General features: G+C 37.7%; 1 protein-coding gene across 1 annotated transcript in view; it reads right to left on the bottom strand.

Moving 5' to 3' along the window:
* LOC136886360 (serine/threonine-protein kinase/endoribonuclease IRE1) overlaps window positions 1–20345 on the bottom strand; it is a 387729-nt gene that overhangs the window by 189638 nt on the left and 177746 nt on the right. The window contains exon 7 of the mRNA XM_068231041.1: window positions 7197–7434. Within this exon, the coding sequence (XP_068087142.1) occupies window positions 7197–7434 (238 nt within the window). The remainder of the gene's footprint in view (window positions 1–7196; window positions 7435–20345) is intronic.

The following is a 20345-nucleotide window of genomic DNA, read 5'->3' as shown; positions in this document are numbered from 1 at the left end:
CTTCAAGACATTTTATATAAACTTTGGGACCATTATTTTTATGATATAGAGTAACACTAGTGCATTACCAAACTTTTCTTCAAGGTATCACCACATCATTTAGCCTACAGACTTTTAAATATGAATTGTTCATAATTATGTATTTGTCCCAACTTTTAATGTTTAGCTGATTATTTTAACTTCTTTAGGGAATGCTGTTTTAATTCTACTTCACTTAGTAACATCAATTCAGTGTGTTTTCTGCATGTCAAAACATTTTCTCTCTTCAGCTGATAGTTTAAGATTAATTTTTAAATATGTATAAATTATTCCACATTAAGTAACTGAAAATGTCCCAAATTATGGGACGAAACATGTACTACCTGTTTATGTCTTAGTGATCAAATTTCTCTGATTGTATGCATTGACGAGGTGGACTATTATATCTCTTAGTCATTTGAATAAGATCTGCCATGATTAAAGTATTTTCTGTTCTGCAACCATACCTCAAAAATTCGTGGCAGCTTTTTCTTATGATTATCTATGCTGGCAATCTTCCCCTTATTACAGTGAGTTGAAAAATGTTGCCCTTACACTCTGTAAGCCTGTGTGGAGATTTAAGTGTGAAGTTAACTTTGGATTTAACCCCAACAGACATGGTGAAATTCAAACATAGTCCCACTTCCTCTTACGAAACTGAAAACAGTTTCAGTCAATACAAATATGTCCTCAAAGACAATAGAAGAAGATTCATTTTCCAGCAACTAAAAGAACATTTTGTAATCCATTTTTTGGTAACAGAGAATAAAAGATAGCATGTTTTTCAACATACAGTAAAATCTCATTAAGATGTTTCTGCAGGGGACAAGGAAAGAGAACGTGCTAGAGCGAGAAAATGTACTACGAAATACATGAATAAAAACTATCCAATAGGGATATGTAAACACTTGATAATTATGTTCTTTTGACTTGCATGCATTTTACATCGTATATGTATGAGCACAGTAGAAGATATAGGCTATCTACCGTGTCTAAAGATGAGATGAGAGTATTAAAAGGCATGAAAAAGACAAGAGGACAAATATGAAAACCTTTTCCGCTGTATTAACAGGTGTGTAAAACACCAGAAACAAATATGAAAACATTTGCACTGGGGCCCACAAATATATCGACATATTATTGCAGATCATACAATTTCTAAAACAAATGTTAGCTGAAACCTTATATTTCAGACCAGTGGGTTATTAAACATTGTTTTATGGTCACACACACTCTTTGACGATAAATTATTTGAACGTTAAACCAACACCACCTAGATATAAGGCCTTAGCACAAAATCAAGATGGCTGACAATACTGGCTATCATAATAATGTCACAATGGCATCTTAACATTTTGGTTTTAATTGATCTGGCTACTTACCTGTCAAAATAATGCCCCCCCCCTCCATTCTTCCATAGACAAGTATACCTTCCAAAAACTATTTCTAAAACAAAACTCAAGTGAGGTTCAAGAATTAAGGGAACAGAGAATACTGAAAAACATAGTAAATGTTTTATTTTGTCCCCCAACCACAAAAGAGAATTGAACACAAGACCTTTGATTTAATTTTTTTTTAATGAAAGTGAAGATCTTCAAGAAATTCAGATCAGCTGACAAATAACACTTTTCTTCCTCATCAATATATTCTTTGACAGGGAACTTGGACTTGTGCAAGCTTCCAGTAACTTGGAAAAGCCTGGATGACCAGTGCTCTAATAATGGAAGAATGGCTGAACGAATTTAACTGTAGGATGAAGAAGGAAAATCACAAAGTTATTATTTTTCTCGACAATGCCACTTGTCACCCATGTGTGTTGCTTTCCAATGTCAAGCTAGCCTGGTTTCCACCTAACACAACCAGCATTGTTCAACTTATGGACCAAGGAGTGATTTACACCTTTAAATCTCACTACAGGCATTTATTGATGCAGTCACTGATCAAGAATGTTGATACAACTGACAACATCTACTCCCCTGCATGCTCAGTTTCCATACTCGAATCTGTCAACTGGATCAGTTTGGCTATGAAGCAGATCAAACCTCAAACAGTCGTAAAGTGTTTTGCGAAAGCGGGATTTGCACAAAGTGATGACGTCGGCACAACTGAGGAAGTTGTAATGTTATTACATTAACAAAAATATTATTGGAAATCAGACTCCCCACTATAAACCGAGAAGTTTAAGTTATGTGACTGGACGGGACATCTAAATTGAATTCAGAAATGGATTGAATATTTGTCTACATTTTCTTTGACTCATTTTAAAAATGAGTCTATATTGGAATATCGTCATCATGTTTACTGTGAAAGATTCCTTCATTGCTGCCCGCATATGCTGTGTGTGATGGTTGTAGACTCTGACACCATCTGTCACTGAATTAACTTACTAGTTTTGTGTACGTTATTCACCCGACATTAACGCTTGTGTGGTCGCCTTCTGAATAAGACTGTCTGCCATTAGACTGGGTTGTTTGTAGACCCACCTAGCGATGTCTCCTCTCTCATCTTCTAAGAGGAAACCCAATCCGACAGGCGTCGGATAAAAACTTAAGTGATATCCTGTTTAGGGATTTTTCAATATACTTATCTATATTCCTAAAATCATTACAATGTAAATTTAGTAGTTACTCGTTTGTTTTGTGTCGGTGATTACCAGTAAGTTGCAATAGAAATTCCTCACCGCTCACGTAAGTACTACCTTCTATAATTGGTTGGGTCATGTAATTTGTCTTATTGTATGTAAATTAATTTTTGTGGAGTCATGGTGAGATTTTTTATTTTGGTTCTCTTTCTTTTACACTGTTTGAGTGCCATTTTGGTTATATTTAAATGACATGCCCATTGTTTGACCTGTAACTTGGATATTCATCTTGCTTATCCAAATTTTATTTTCCCTCTCTTATTATTATTATTATTATTATTATTATTATTATTATTTTGGTTCGTTTATTGTGATTTCTTGTATTATTTTGTTTGATGTATGTGTTATTTCTATTAACTTTGTTTGTGTTTGGTGGAAATCTGGTATCCCTCGCCCTTATTCTTGATTTTCATTTTGGTCCTTCGTTATGGTTTATTAATATTAATTGCGTTTTTCTGGTTCAGTAATTGCTTCCTGTTGACCTCATGCGCTGGGTAAATCACCATTTTTTACTTATCTTCTTAGGTTTAAAAAGCATTATTATTATTATTATTATTATTATTATTATTAATTTTGGTTTTGTAAATGTTAATTTCTCATGGATATGTTACTTGAAATTTATATTATTTAATTATCGTTTCATCCTAATATATACTGTATATAGGTCATTAGAAATTTTATCTTCTCTCCATTCTGTCCTATTACGTAATTGTGTATTGTTGCCTGAACTTGCTAATCTTTCTTTTGTTTTCGTGTGGGGATGCTGTTTTATTTTGTTCTGATCTTGGCGTGAGTTCATTGTTGATACTCCGTGTGTATGGACGCACGGGTCACTGAGCCTGCTATTATTTCTATTTTATTGCCCATGTGATTTAATTTAGTTGGTTTAATAGTCCATTTTATTTTATTTTGGAATTTCTATTTGATTTATCTGTGACTGATTTTTTTTAAATTTTGGGCTTCTTGTTTTTTAAATATTTTTCTTCTGGATTGTCCTTACGTTCATTTCATTTGACCATGGATGGACCTATGCCTCAGATCATATTATGATTCCACTAGGAATTGATATAAACCTTCACTTTTTATTTTGTTTTACACTGATTTTTGTCCCACACTTAAAATTATTATATTCATGAAGCTTAAAACTTTGTTCAAAATCTATTTATGTTGGTACCAACTTGATTATAGTAAATTTAGGAAATTACTTTAAATCTTCTATATTTTCTTGTTAAGATATTTATTTATTCTCCAGAAATATTGTTACATTTTAAAAATGTAATTGTATTATCCCGGAGTCCCTGAGCTTTTCTTTTTTATGGGGTGGGTTTTCAGTTCGCTGCCTTTGTCCGCTAGTTTCTCGGTAAGTTGTGTTGGTGCGTTGTATATTTTTCTTGCTCACTGTTCCTTCTTCACTGTTAACGTAACCCTATGGTGTTTGTTGAATGTAATGTCATTCCTTTTCTCTTTGGGGTAGCATTGCAAAGTGACTGAAAATGCTGCACTGATATCTACGCTGAGCCAACAACAGAATTTCGCATATAATGTAGACGAATACATTCGCGACGACCAGCTTGCTACTCACTCAAGTTTCCAGTCTGCTGTACAGCTTCTGAAGATCCGCCGTACAGAGAATGAAGAAAATTATAATCCGAGGGATGAAGACCAGGAAGATGAGGAAAAAGAAAGTCAGGAAAAAATACGCACTCATGAACAAGCTATTGAGTGTGTCAGGGAAATGATGAAATCTGCTGCCGAGTCAAATTCGCTGTGACTTTTTGAGCTACTGTATAGTGCTAAAGACTGCATTGAGAAAGACGTGACATCAAGGAAGGTAAAACAGGTTTCTTTGTTAGACATGTGGAAAAAGGAATAATTTGACAAATACGGTATTGTGTGTAATCTATATATATCAAATAAGAGTTTTATCTGTACATTGCTCAGAATTTGAAAAGAATGATATTTCTGTATCGGTCATATCCACAGTAACAAGCAAATGCACTTTTTACTTTTCCATAATTTCTGTCTCTCTGTCTGTCTGTCTGTCTGTCTGTCTGTCTGTCTGTATGTATGTATGTACACGCATCACGAGAAAACGGCTGAAGAGAATTTCATGAAAATCAGTCTGTGCAGTCGGGGGATGAGCCACTACAATCTAGGCTATAAATAATTTCATTCATGCCGAGTGAAATGGTAGTTCAGGGGAAGGGCTACAATTCAATTCTCAAATATTTATATTATTAGTGGTCCTATTGATAAATACTACATAACTGAAGTTACACAGAATTAAATTTCCAATCATTTATGCCGTATACATTTTTACCATACCGGTTATGATAACACAGATATTCATGAATTTCAATTTTTGTTGCCTAGTCCACATCAACGCCGATCACGAGAAAATGGGTTAACAGAATTTAATGAAAATCGATATATAGAGTCGGGGAAGAAGAAACTATAGTCTAAGCTATAAACAATTTTACTGACCCTGGATGAAATGGTAGTTTAGGGGTAGGCGCCTAAAATTTAAATTTAAATAGCTACAGTATGTTATTGGTCCTACAGAAACATACCACATAACAAAAGTTATAGAGAATACAATCTCCGATTGTTTATGTTTTATTCAGTTTTACCGTACGGACTATGATAAGAGTAGTATTTCAGAGTCGGAAGAAAACTAAATGTGAAGGCCTACAATATCGAAAGCGCATAACATTGATCAACAATGACATTACATTGACCATTGTTTGCTGTGATGTTCTTTGCCTCTTATGGTGCCCTCAACTCCGATAGATGAGATTACTGCTGTGTACCGAGTATACTAGCCTGACTGAATATTGGCGGGAAATAGATGGAGAGTTAGAAAACTTTTTCTTTAGCATGCCATTCCTCTGGTTCATACATTGTCTGGTACTGCTGGTACGAAACACACTGGTTCATCATAGTATTCTAGCTATTCGATCCCTACTCTGACGCTCTGTTTTGAATGGGCAGTGTGCACATTTGGCTGAGGCTCGCTTAGTATGGTAATAGTAGTATGACCTGGTCTAGAATTACAATTTAGGCCTATTCCAAATTGTAGCACCAAAATTCACTAAATAATTCAAAATTCAATCCTGAAAAGAGCCCTTTCGTAAGAAAAGCATCTTCCTCTTCACTTTTATTGAATTCTACATTCATTTTATTCCAAATTAGCAGTGAGGAGGGGTTTTCTTCTTTGGCTTGGAGGAAAAATTTGCCTCCATGTCAGATAGATTTTTCCGCCACCAGTGTAGTGACATGAGCGGCTCATTGGGTACACCTAGGAAAAAGATTAGTAAAAGGGCATAGATTTTCCCTAGGACTCTCCACTATTCGACACCCCCCCCCCCAAAAAAAACCCTGCCGAAAAAAGACTAAGAGTGTCCACGGATCACGGTTGTCTGCCACTTGGTCGTTGCAGCTCTGGAACTTTGGACTGTTAGATCGGCAGTGTAGTACTGTTCGTTAAAAGTGAGAAAATGCATGGTTTTTCATTTGATCGAGTATTTCATATGGCTTTTAATCATGCCATTCCTACTGACGTCATTGTAATGACCTATGTTCATTTCATTTGGGAAAACCACTAAGACAGTCTTTCTGAGTATGTAAAAAAGCAGGTGGAGAGTGGGTGTCTGCCATTATAATGAAAACTCCCCAACCTGATTGTGACTGATGGTAGGCAAGCGGGCCTATCATTACAATGAAAATTGCCTAACCCAGTCTTCATAAGAAAAAATACGTTTGGTGACTTGCCCGTCGCGTTTCTAGGGTAATGTTAAGAGCTATGCAATATAATACAATCTTGCTCACAACGTGTACACTACCTAACACAGAATTCTGTACACAATGTAGAATTCTGTAGCAAAGCACGGGTACATCAGCTAGTGTGTTATATGTATACTGTAGTTTGTTTATTAACATGTGGAGTAAGGCAGAAATTGTGTTATACAGTATTAAGTGTAAAGTGTTATATGTATATTGTAGTTTGTCTATTAAACATGTAGAATAAAGCAGAAATTGTCCGGTTTTCATTGAGTAGAGTACATACTGTATATAATGTGTTGAGCGTGTTATAGTGCAGTCCTACGCGAGAGTAATAAAACTTACTGTAATCAGGATATTGTGTTACTGAGATTTGCATCACCAAAACTAGACTAATGGATCAGGTGTAAGTATTTTGTGAACTTTTTTGTAAAATTTTGGAAACTTGTCTAATTCGGAAAAGAAACTCGGACCCTTGCGATTCTGTTTTGAGCAAGTTTTACTGTACTACAAAAGTTCAAATGTAAAATTTGAAATGTAACTAAAAACATAACTGGTTGCTTTCAAGATGTTCCTTTTTAAACAGGCCTAGTATTTATAACCTAAATATTTAAAAAACACCATCACACTCCCAGAAACTTTTTCAAGAGAAATATTTGTATGCCAAGGAGTTAAGAGAGGTTTCACATTCTGAAAGGTAATCTTTTTTATCAGATGCCAGCCATTTAAAACTACCCCCATACAACACCATACTTACTACAGATTCATATCCTCTGTACTGATTACTGGATTAGGAGAAGAATTGAAGTGCTCCAGTAAGTGATCAAGAGTCTCTTCAGCCACACTGGTGAAGGGCACAGCCACTAATCTATCACTGTCTAACACGTATATTCCAATAATGGGTGAACCATAATCGTGTTTCCATAGCAATCTGCCTAGTCTTCTATTGAGTGTGATAGCTCGTCCTGATGAACTAGCTGCAAAATGCACCAAGTCTGAAAGAATAACGAAATCAAGTACAGTATATTCTATGTTACGGAAGTTGGTACTGTCTATTCTCCAAAGGCAAGACTCTTCTATATCATTTCAAGAATCTTCTAGCATTTTAATACAATTTATATCTCAGTTCTTGGAGAGAGAGAGAAGGGCATAGCTTTACTGCCTACTCATATATTTCATTAACTAATTACAATACAGGGAAAATAGGAACAGGCTTTAAATCACAGGATATGTGCAACATGGCAGTTGTAGGTCATAGCAAGACAGAAAACTCCTATTACTTATTTCTTAATTTTCCCTCTTATCTACCAAAGAGAAACTTTATATTCATGACTTACTAACCCTTTTAGACAAGGCATGTTTAAGAATAGTGCACCTAAAAAGACCAGCTGTTTACCAGGTAGTGTATTGAAAAATCTGAAGTTCTCCTTTCATCATTCGATAACTTACACGTTAACTACCGATTTAATTTTCTTTCACAATGTTGAGAAAACTATCCTTTAATCACACAAAATGACAAAGATATTTTAAATAAGAGGACTATTTCAAAACATGTTTTTTAATCCTGTCAATGAAAAATCACCAGCTGGTCTCTTTAGCTAATGGAGCCATTGACAATATTTTGTGACTATCTTTTTTCACGTACATCTTCAATTGGTCATTATGAAATTGTGAGAACAGGAACTCACTGGATGGATATCGTAAAGATGGATATTGCAGGGTACGCTGTATCTGTCTTCAAGGTCCTCACAGCATGGTTCATAGATAGCCTTTTGCTCATTGTTTCTTTGGCTGGTGTTTGTTGTCCTCAAATCTCCCAGTCGGCTCGATCACCGTAACTGTTCCTTTAACTCGGTCAATCACTATGATGTCACCACGACATGTTTATTCGTCTTTGGAGAGGCATCCGACTTCTTCACAGACTTTGAAATAATGATGTCTATGATTGCTTCCAGCAATAATAACTCCACTGTGGCTGTTGATTCTCATTAGCCCTTCCTTGCGACAGGATCCCAATATGTGAAGAAAGATTTCACACTCATTACTTCTTCTGCAACGGGGGATGTATTAAGGTTCCTTCCGGGAAGAGTCTTAACAGGGATGACACTGCAATTAATTTCCATTGCTTTTGTCCACTGCCCCGATGACATTCCTTTCTTACTGCTTACCCAGGGGTTGCCTTTCTTCCAATGAGAAAAGAACATTACTTCTTTTCCTTTAGACAACAGCATTGATGTATCTAGGTCCAATTTCTGAAAGACTCTTCACAGAACAATTTTTGGATAAATTTAGCAGAGTTTCTGAAATGTTCAGTTTGGTCTTCAGTAAGTGGCAAGCACTGGCAAGCACTGGCAAGCACTGGAGACGATGATTCATTTCAGTTTGAAGCTCTCTAGTCACTTCTATGTATTGGTTCTTTACAGTTAACAGCCTTTTTTGCATATGTTGAATGAAGACTTCCCATTGTGTTTTATAGATCTCAAGTCCACTGAGGCTGAGTGGTGCATAGATAACAGTATATGGGGCATCTGTTGGTAAATCAATAATTTCTTTAACAAAGCTCTTTATGACTTTGTCAATGGCACAGATATTTTGCTGTGAAGTTTTTAATAGGTGCATGCTGCAATGGGTATACCAGTTGTGGCCAAATATACTGGTTGGGTATATTTAACTTCTGATCAGGAATGATAAAGAGTGAGCTAACCAATTGGTTTAAATTCTTCATGAGCTCTCCTATGACAAGAGAAGGACTAAATTTATTTTGTCTTGCAAAGTTACACCAAGGTATTTTATGGTCTCACCTGAGGAAATGCACGTAATTCCGTTTCCATCCAGAATAGTGAGAGCAACGGGACTCAAAGACAGAAATAGCTTTACTCTCATTAGTATTCGTTTGGCGCCCAATTTTTCCCAGGGAAATTGTGACCAGGTCTGCAAGGTGCTCGGTGGAAGCTTTATTCTTGCATAGAAGAATCAGATCATCTGCGAATGCAAATAATGCCAAACTTTCTGCATCTGGGAGCAGCTTGTACCTGTATTCTATGGAAATTTATTTTTCACTTATTCTCTCAGAACATAGCAAACTGATAAATTGAACAGTATAGAGAAAAGAGGAACACCTTGCACCACACCTCTCTTACCAGGGATGGAACCCGTTCTGGTCATCTTATTTGCTTGCATGCTGGTTGAATTATCCGTCAAAAGATTTACAGCAAGTGTCAGTTAATATAGGAATGGTGCTAAGCATCTGCTCTATATGCTCATGCAAGTGCGTTGTCAAAGCCCTTAGAAATATCGAGAAATACAATACAGCAATCTTTCTTTTTACTTTTAGCATCTTTCATGCAGCCATTTGTAATGGATGTATTAATGAAAGTCCCTGGTCAGAATATGAAGCCATTTTGGTTGGAACCGAGTTCAACAGTTTCTCTAAGCATTTTATCAATCACACATTTAATGATCTGCTGCAGAATTGTGTAAAATGTCAATGGTCTCAAATTCTAAATATTATCTGGGTAGCCCCCTTTATGGATTAAAACAGACTTAGCCCATGTGAAACCTGCTGCCACAGATCCTAGGTGAAGCATGTAAGTAGTAATGAAGGAAATGGTTTGATAATCGTCAAGTTCCTTTCTGACCCTCAGCCGTATGCCATCCTTTCCAGAAGCGGTATCAATTTGAATTCCGCAACATGCGTTAAAAATGTCACCCTTTGTAACAATAATATTTTCTTCTTTGGAAAAGTTGGCACTGCACTTTTCTGCATATTTTTCCAGCAAGTGTATTCCGTCACCAACAGTACCCATTAGACATCTGTAGTAGTCAAACACGTCTGGAAAACTCAGCTTACATTCCAGTGAAGATATGGGAGACATAATTTTCCTTACCACATTTCTGCAGTTGTAGAAGTACTGGAAATGAACGAGTTTAAAATTACATTCGTTTTCCGTCTTTCTACTTCCTTTCTACTAGCCTCTTTCGAGTTTCTAAACCTTCTGTAGGTCAACCGATCAGAGTTAAGTTTTCTAACTTGGCGCCATTAGTAATATTTCACTGCTGGATGTTGGGGGCCGTTGCAATGGTTTACAGTATCCTGGAGAAAAGAGCAAAAACTACTTACAGCATCATCACTTATAGTTATGAATTTCATTGGTTCCGTAATGAAGTGGGATTACAGTAAAATTAAATTCCTTCAAGGTCCACCTATTCAATACAATGACGTTTTATTGTGATTCAATCACATGTCAAATGGTCAATGGTACTAGTTTCGGCATCAATGTGCCATCATCAGCCTTAAGTACAAATTAGACAATATATATATTCCTAAAACATCTGAAACACATTTTAATACATTATAAAATACAATTGCTGTAGTGATACATGAGATAAGTTAAAATTATGATACAATTGATTGCTGTGATATAAAATTCTTAAAATTCCGGCCGTTCGTTACATAGTTCAGTCTGTGTACGTCCGGGATAAGTGAATTTGTCCCGTTGTCTGCTATCTATGTGAGTGACATTTATTCCTTTGATATTAGGTGGTTCTGGAGAAGTTTACTTTGATCATGTAAGATCATGATATAAATAAAGATGAATTCCCACTTCAATTTGAACCTGAAGGAGAAAATAGCCAAGTTAGACGTTGGAAGCAATGTATGGAAGTACTAGAATCATTAGGATCATTGAATGATGATTGACTCACCTTAAGCAGCATGTTAAACGTGTTATTACACAGAAGGAGCCGGACGAAGTGTGTGGGCAGCGGTAAATGGGCGAGGGGAAGGAAGGAGGCAGAGCACCTGCAGGGGAATGGAACTAAGGATGGGGTAGTGGGGGTAATTGACGGGAGTGTGTGTTCCGGATTACTTGGAAAATCAAACTGATTTTCGATAGTTTGGTATTTTTTAGCCAATCGATTAAAAGATCGAATAGGATATTGGGTTTCTCATAAAATTTCATTTTATTATAATTGGGGTTGAAGTACTGATCGCAGTTCATGTAACAACTTTCAATAATATTCATTATGGGTCCCTTGTTTGCTGTTTGAAGAACTTCCATATCTTGTTCAATGTCGGTAAATTTGTGATTAGTGTCGTGCATATGTATACCCATGGCGGAGAACTTATTGTGTCTCATCGCGTTGATGTGTTCTGAATATCTAATCATAAAGATGCATCCTGTTTGACCTATATAAGAGCTGCTGCATTCGTTACATTTTAGTCTATATATTCCAGATTTGGAGTAGATACTGGGGGTATTGATTGATGCAGAGTTGTGTAAAATTTCGGAGGTTCTATTGTTAGTTTTGAATAAAATTCTTACATTGCGTTTCCGAAAAAGGTTGGCGATTTTGTGGACGTCGTTATTGTAAGTGAAGGTGGTTGAAATAAGAGTTTTTTCTTTTTCTTTTATGAGTTTGGTTTTAGGCCGGTACCTATATTTGTTTATTATTTGTTCTATAAACGGCCTGTTGTACCCATTGAACTTGGCAACTGCAATTTTACTACAGCATCATCAAACTCAAAATTTTTCGGTAAGTCTGTTGTCACCAGCCTTTGGAATATATCTTCCCATTGTCTACATTCGATGATGATATCAGGCTCAAAGTGTGAATTATTTCCATTCTCTGAAAGGTGAAAGGCCTCGTTTCATTTTCAGTATTTGGTTGCTGTCAGCTTGCATTCGGGAGATAGTGGGTTTGAGCCATTGTTGGCAGCCCTTAAGATTGTTTTCTGTGGTTTCCCATTTTTACACCAGGCAAATGCAGGATCTGGAAAATTTATAATGCCCAATAACGGACCATTGATATTGGTAGACCTATCTGTGTCGGTGCGACATAAAAACAAATTGTAAAAAGTATTGGGTTGAATCAATGCTGAAGTTTGATGAATTTGACTGATGTTTCTTTGGTATGCTTCTGGATGTGAACAGGCAAAGTGACTATCAACACTTCTGGAAACTGTCCACCTAAACTGCATTCTGTCAGTCTCTCAGGTATGTCATCTGGACTTGGTATTACGACTGAACCGGAGCTTGCTGGTGTCGTATCAGGTGTGCTTTGTATTGTCCCCACCACATCAATTGCATGGGGTATGATTGCTTGAATTCTGTTATAGGAACATCATTTATTAATAAATCTTATATATATTTCATTTGATAACCTCAGCTGAAATCAGTTTTGCCCGGTGAGTGCAGTGTCATGGTTTTTGTCTTGTTGGAACACTTCAGAGGGGTGAAGCGAGCTTGTGTCTTGGGCTTGGAAACTTTCAAGGTTGCAGTCAATTATGAGCATGTGGTAGACCAGAATATTCTCAAAGCACAGGCTTGAACCTATGATCAATTACGAGTGACTCATTACAACCAATAGGACATGTTATAGTGACACACCTCTAACACGTGAAGTGAATATAAGCTGATGTCTACAGACCTCGTTCTCCTTCATATGTGATCCTTATTTACACTCCATTATTAGTAATTTATTTTTCACATTATTGGTAGCGTACATTTACTGGCATATTGCTTGTAAGTTTATAGTGGCAATTTAACATTGGAAACTGCAAGTTAAGTACCTGACATAGCTGCACAGAACAATGCACGTGGTCATGAATAGAATGTAATTTTATCTGTTAGTTTCAGCTTACAGATGATTCTACAAACTTTAAAGGAATAAAGAAGTAGTCTACTGTGCTGTCTTATCTCATCATCCAGCAAATGAATAGGACTCCAATGATGGAGAAGACTTCCAGTTGCCACACCAGCTTCAAAATGTGCTCCTACATGAAAGGCGTGGCCCTAGCATGAGAATGGAACTACCGGAAACGTAAGGATGGAGGCCCCTCGATCAAACCTCATTGATAGAAAATTTAAGTACCATTTGTAAATGCAAGATGTTCTTTCTTGTTTTAGTGCAAAACTCTATTAGTTAGTACTCTCAAGGAGTATTCTTTCCACTTCAACTATCTTGCTTATGGTAGATTTTGGTGTCTTCGAATACCAAGTATAAGTCAAGTCAGTGTTGTTCATTAAAAGTCATGAAAAAGAATGAAAAATAAAAATTATACCCCAGACATTAAATTAAGAGCTAAACTGTTCTAAATTTGATATGACGATTAGACATGATATAGGCTTTTGAGCTTATGCTGTGTCAAGAAAATAAGGTGAAGGTATGTCATCTGGACTTGGTATTGCAGCGACTGAACCAGAGCTTGCTGGTGTCGTATCAGGCGTGCTCTGTATTGTCCCCACCACCTCAGCTGCATGGGGTCACTAAAATTGCTTACAGTCTGAGTAAAACCAAGGACAAATTGTCCCCCCTTTTACATCCTGGGGTATACGAAATACCCTGTACTTGCGGTACGGTATACATTGGCCAAACATGCTGGTCCATTGGTACTCGTATCAAGGAACATGAACGTAATATTCGTCTCAACCAGCCAGACAAATCAGCAATAGCTGAGCACGCTCTATCGTCAGGTCATGATGACATGTTCCAAGATGCTTGAACTCTTACTCGCACACAACACTACACGTCCAGGATTATACGAGAAGCTGTGGAAATACGTAGAAATCCTAACAATTTCAACAGGGACACTGGCTATCAATTAAGTAAAACCTGGTTGCCAGCCATTAAGGATTTATGTAGCTAATTCCCTTCCCTGTCCCTTCACTATTGTTATTTCGTTGTGGTGTTTTCCAAATTTGTATGTTCCTCATAGCCAGATGTTTCATTCTAGACTTATGTCAATGTCATACCTTCATATGTGCATACGCCTGTTATGTTAACTGACCCTCTCAGACTGATTCTGATGGTTCCGTCAGCTTCCGCTTCGAACACTAGCGCTGTACCGCGTCCAAGGAGCCGTCTGGTGACGAATGAACTTACCATTTCCACTTCTATTGAGTCACGTCTAATTCAAAACTCATTGTTTTAGAAGCCTTTCTCGAGGACAGTCAAGATTTTCTTCTGATGATGCAGAGCATAGTTCTCTGCAAAACGTAAAGAATTTCACATTATTTTCTTGACATGGCATAAGCCCAAAAGCCTATATCGTGTCTATAAGTACGGGCCGTGAAAGCATCAATGGCGATATGACGATTGTTATAATTACGGTCAAAGGAAAGAATCTAGACTTTCTCTACAATGAATATTCTTCATTATGAGGTATTTGTAAATCATCAAAGCATTCCTCTTCATTTTGACTTGGATGAGTGGGGGGAGTAACAATAATTATTTAAACTTAACTTCCAAACACTTAGATCAATGTGACATTTAATACGAAGTTGAGTGTTTAAACTTGTGTTATATGATGATTAGAGACTGGATCTTTATGCACTAAAAATGATTAAAATATGCATGCAATTATGCAATAAAAATGTAGAAACTATGCATTACAATGAAAAAATAAGCCAATTTTATTCACTCACTTTATACATGTACAGGATCATTCACTGCAGGAAGAAGCATCACAATAGGTAACTGCATGTTCTTCAATGTTCCCTGAAGACAAATTATATCAATTGTCTGTCAAAATAAGTTTACAGGCCAAGAGTGACCTTTCTACATCAACTGAAGTGATGGGACAAAATGTATATATACTGGCATCAAAGGTTCTGAACATTCATCTGGCAAAGACACCTGATTCCATTCAAGTACTGAATAACTGACTGAATCTTCTTTACCCCTGGGTTTGAGTTTATTACCTTCTCCACCTTGCATACAATTTTCTTTCCAACTTCACCTGGAACAGATTTCATTCAAGAAGCTGCTTTCTGAATGAGTTCAAGTACGTCATGGGGGAGTGCACCAGTAGATTCTAAGCTTTCCATGGTTCTTGGAAGTGAAGAAAAATGAGTGGATGAAATTAACACCTTGATAGACAGAATCACTTTCAAATCCCACTTTTGCTTCATAGACACATGCTCTATCAGTTTCCAGTTTTGTAACGACATCTTTTACTTGACTGAAACTCTCCTGATAAAATGAAACTGCAGATAACCATGTTCCCCACCTAGTTAGGACACGTTCTGGTAGCAGGGCAGCTTCAGGCAGGCAATTTCTGTAGAACTGGACACGGGCTGCTAATTTAAAAAACAACTTCTTTCCACTTGCAATTAAATAGTTAACAGCTGGAAACTGTGTGCGTATTTCTTCTCTAATACAGTACAGTCCATGTGCTAAACAGGTAATGTGTATAAGGTTGGGATAAAATACTTGTAGGGCTTTTGCCGCCCTCAACATTTAAGCACCAGCATCTGTGACCATTACAAGCACCTTGCAACAATTATTTTTAATTTCATTTGGCTGTAGTAGTCACAGAGAACGATTTACCAATCTTGCTATTGTACTACTATTAGTTTTCTCCAGCACTTTGCATGTGAAAGGGCGACGTTTGCAGGGTGCATCTCGATGTACGAAATCTACTAAATTTGCTATGTACCGGCCATATTTGTCAGTTGTTTCATCTACCAATATCCAGATGCAATGTTCTCCAATGTCAGAATAGATTGAGTCCACAGCAGATTCATATAGGGGAGGTAGATATATATATTTTTTTAAGTGGGTATTTAGGTTTACACAATATTTCTTCAGGAATGATTGTAAAATTGGATTGTCAATTTATTCCACGGAATAGTGCTGCATACTACAGCCTTACAAAATAGGCTGAAAATGAATTAAATGGAGGCTTCGGTTTTAAATGCGTACAAACTAGTTGTAGTGTATAGCTCTTCTTTTTCTCCTTTGCTGTAATATGTGCAGTTGTCAAGCATGTTGTTCAAATTAGAAATTTCTTTTCACATTTCACTTCCTTCCAGCATGCGTCATAATAGACGACAACGCCATCAGTTGAATAATCACTAGCCACCCACTGATTTAATAAATACGTCCTGTTTGCAACTCTTCTCTTTAGGTATTTTGAGTAAAGACATGCAGACTAAGAATAAAGTTAACACATTAACTGAAAAAACTCCTCACATAACTAACACCAGGCTACTGGCCATCGAGATGGTGAAAGGAATATCCCACCCCATCACTTTCTTGAAATATCCAGGCAGCATGCTTGCATAAAATACTGTTATCTCGTTCTTTGTTACTCAGAAAGTTGCTTACAAGGGATATCCAACATGCAGGCGAAGTCAATTTAAATTTAAAGACGATTTAAATTATATGTAATAAATACAATAAACCCACAAAATATGCATTTGCGTATGTATTTTCAAAAAATCCAGTCCCTAATGATGACATATTCGAATTCTTTTTTTAACAGTATGCTTTACATCGCACCGACACACGTAAGTCTTATGGCGACAATGGAATAGGAAAGGCCTAGGAGTGGGAAGAAAGTGGCCGTGGCCTTAATTAAGGTACAGCCCCAGCATTTGTCTGGTGTGAAAATGGGAAACTATGTCCGAATCGTTGGCTGAACGGTCAGCGTACTGGCCTTCGGTTCAGAGGGTCCCAGGTTCGATTCCCGGCCGGGTCAGGGATTTTAACCTTAACTGGTTAATTCCACTGGCACGGGGGCTGGGTGTATGTGTTGTCTTCATCCTTATCACGATGCGGAGGTCGCCTACAGGCGTCAAATAGAAAGACCTGCACCTGGCGAGCCAAACCCGTCCTGGGATATCCTGGCACTAAAAGCCATACGACATTTCATTTCATTTCATGGGAAACCATGAAAAACAATCTTCAGGGCAGCTGACAGTGGGGTTCAAACCCACCATCTTCCAGATGGAAGATCACAGCTGTGCACCCCTAACCACATGCCCACCTCAACCAGTATATTTTACATGCAAAGTGTACACTGATGTTACGTGAATTTGCCAGTGTAAAATACAGTTGGAGATGATGTCTCTTAGAATATAATTACAGAGCATTAGCACAATGCGATAGTTATCGATACTGATGTATTCAAAAAGACGCACACAAAATGCTGTCACCAGTGTACATGGTTTTCGTTTACAATAGGGAACATGCATGATCCGGGGTTTTAATTAAAAATATGCTAATCTGATTCAAAATTGCATGCAGAATTCAAAAATGTGATCAGAATGTACAAATAATAACTCCAAACATGATAAAAATCTACGAAAATGTCACGTCAAGCAAGTACGCGATCTCATTGGCCTGACGTCATCGTACAGGTTGACTGAATTAGCATACGAAATAACACATAGTGTGCTGTGAGAAGCAGGATACACTTCGCGTATTTCTACTTTACGTTAGAGTCTAGTATGGTTAAATTCAAGGTCTATACATTGGATAATAATCTGAGTGGTATATTTTAGACTTAAAATGAATCCTGCGCAGACAGTGAGGCAGAAAACTTATAAATGGTGTAGAGTTCCGATGTGCAATAGCACATCGCATACCATACCAAACAAATTGTTTATAAACGTTCCAAAGACGCTAAAACTAGGGAGAAATGGATTTTGGCGAGTTGGAGAAATGCTGGTGATATATCGGAAAAGTCTACAGTTTATTTTTTTGAAGATTTTAACGTAAGATGAATTTGTTTGAATTTTCAAATCATTTTTCCATGTCAGCTGTTCTAGTGGTAAAACGTTAAATTTTAATGTATGATGCTTTATTTAAATGCTTCAATTACATCTTGGAATATGAAAGTAATAAACAGTGCATTAAATAATGCTGATTATTAAAGTATTCTCCAAACCTAACCTATGTTTTGGGTGATCTATGTCAAGATAATAAATCAAAGGGGTTAACCATTTTGACAGCTCTAATTCTACCAATATATCTTGGCATGGGACAATTATGTATGTCTTTATTGAAGAGCCTAATTGGTAAAGAAATTTAGGCTACATCTAAATACTCTATAATGTAACAAAGAATAGGCGTGTACATCATGAAAGGAAACAACGTGAATTTAACAAATGTATAACTCTACACAAAACCAATGCTTGTCTGTTGGGGTCTTATAAGTTAACAATGCTCATTTATAATAATTATCATAATATTAATGAAATAAATAACATAATTGCACACAGGTGAAAATAGTGATGTAGGTGTTTAAAATATTATCCAACTTAGCCTAAGTTTTAGGTTATACAAGCCAAGTCAATAAACCGAAGGGTAAAAATACAACGCGAGTTGGCCGTGCGGTTAGGAGCGCGCAGCTGTGAGCTCGCATCCGGGAGATAGTGGGTTTTGAACCCCACTGCCGGCAGCCCTGAAGGTGCTTTTCCGTGGTTTCCCATTTTTACACCAGGCAAATGCTGAGGCTGTACCTAAGGCCACGGCCGCTTTGTTCCCATTCCTAGGCCTTTCCTGTCCCATCGTCGCCATAAGACGGTGTGACGTAAAGCAAACAGCAAAAAAAAAAAAAAAAAAAGTCAAAGTCACAGCACCCAAAGACATTCCTGTATTGAGCAACTAAAATGTCACCAGGACACTTTTCTTTCCTGATATGCTCAGCTTGTCAAAAGCCAAATGTAATTAAGGTTACTGGCTTCACGCCCCGCTAACTACTTCTACGATTTTCGGAGACGCCGATGTGCAGGAATTTAGTCCTGCAGGAGTTATTTTACGTGCCAGTAAATCTACCGACACGAGGCTGACGTATTTGAGCACCTTCAACTACCACCGGACTGAACCAGGATCGAACCTGCCAAGTTGGGGTCAGAAGGCCAGCACCTCAACAGTCTGAACCACTCAGCCCACCGACACGAGGCTGACGTATTTGAGCACCTTCAACTACCACCGGACTAAACCAGGATCGAACCTGCCAAGTTGGGGTCAGAAGGCCAGCACCTCAACAGTCTGAACCACTCAGCCCGACTTGTGAAAACTAGATGAAGTCATATTTATCTTTATCATGTTTAACTTTTTCCCTCCACAAAGATATTTAATTCTCTTTCATGGACCCCGGAAGTGGGTAGGCCAGTTGTCCCAACCATAAATATATATTTTTTTTTGGGAATGATAGATTATAGCCGTATAGTACTATGATCTTTCTTTCTTTCTTAATCAGTTTATCCTTCAGGGTTGGTTTTCTCTCGGACTCAGCGAGGGATTTCACCTCTACCACTTCAAGGGCAGTGTCCTGGAACGTGAGACTTTGAGTATGGTGATGCAACTGGTGAGGAGGGCCATTACCTCACCCAGGCGGCCTCACCTGTTATGATCAACAGGGGCCTTGTTGGAGGATGGGAGGATCGGAGGGGATAGACAAGGAAGAGGGAAGGAAACGGCCGTGGCCTTAGGTGCCTGGAGGAGAAGTAGGAAAATACGAAAAACCACTTCGAGGATGGCTGAGGTGGGATTCGAAACCCTTCTACTCAGTTGACCTCCCGAGGCTGAGTAGACCCCGTTCCAGCTCTCGTACTATTTGTTTTCAACTTTCATGTCAGAGCCGGGAATCGAAACCGGGCCTCTGGGAGTGGCACACATTAACCACTACACCACAGAAGCGGACTAGTACTATAATGCTACCTATATGTTTATGTTAGTGCTGAAATCCGATTTCTTACTTTACTAATGCTGAAAGCCTGAAAATGTAATGTTATTCTTTAATAGGGGAATCAGTCTAGAAGGAAATGTTGAAAGTGATGTGATATCTATCCAGGTTCGTTGTTATCCGAATACTATGGGTTACAGTACATTGCACGTATATAAAAGACGCCACTTACAAACTTGCTTTTTATCCGCGAATTTCTGCGGCCACAAAAGTCACTATTTTTCAAGAATGATGACATTTACTCATGATAGATTGTCTGATTGTGCTGTTTTGAACCTTTCTTCTGTCATTTTGAAGTTATTCGCGATCATGAATAATAAACAATCGGCTTTTAGCAACGGCTGATGCACAACGGCTGGTAGAGCTCCATGCGGTACTGGATCGTGACGTCACAGCGCGCCGCTTACGTCAGAGGCCGTTTCACTCGCC

Source organism: Anabrus simplex, chromosome 1, assembly GCF_040414725.1.
Source record: "Anabrus simplex isolate iqAnaSimp1 chromosome 1, ASM4041472v1, whole genome shotgun sequence".
Taxonomy (NCBI): Eukaryota; Metazoa; Arthropoda; class Insecta; order Orthoptera; family Tettigoniidae; genus Anabrus; species Anabrus simplex.
The sequence above is the reverse complement of the archived record's forward strand: the minus strand, read 5'-3'. Positions and strand labels throughout refer to the sequence as shown.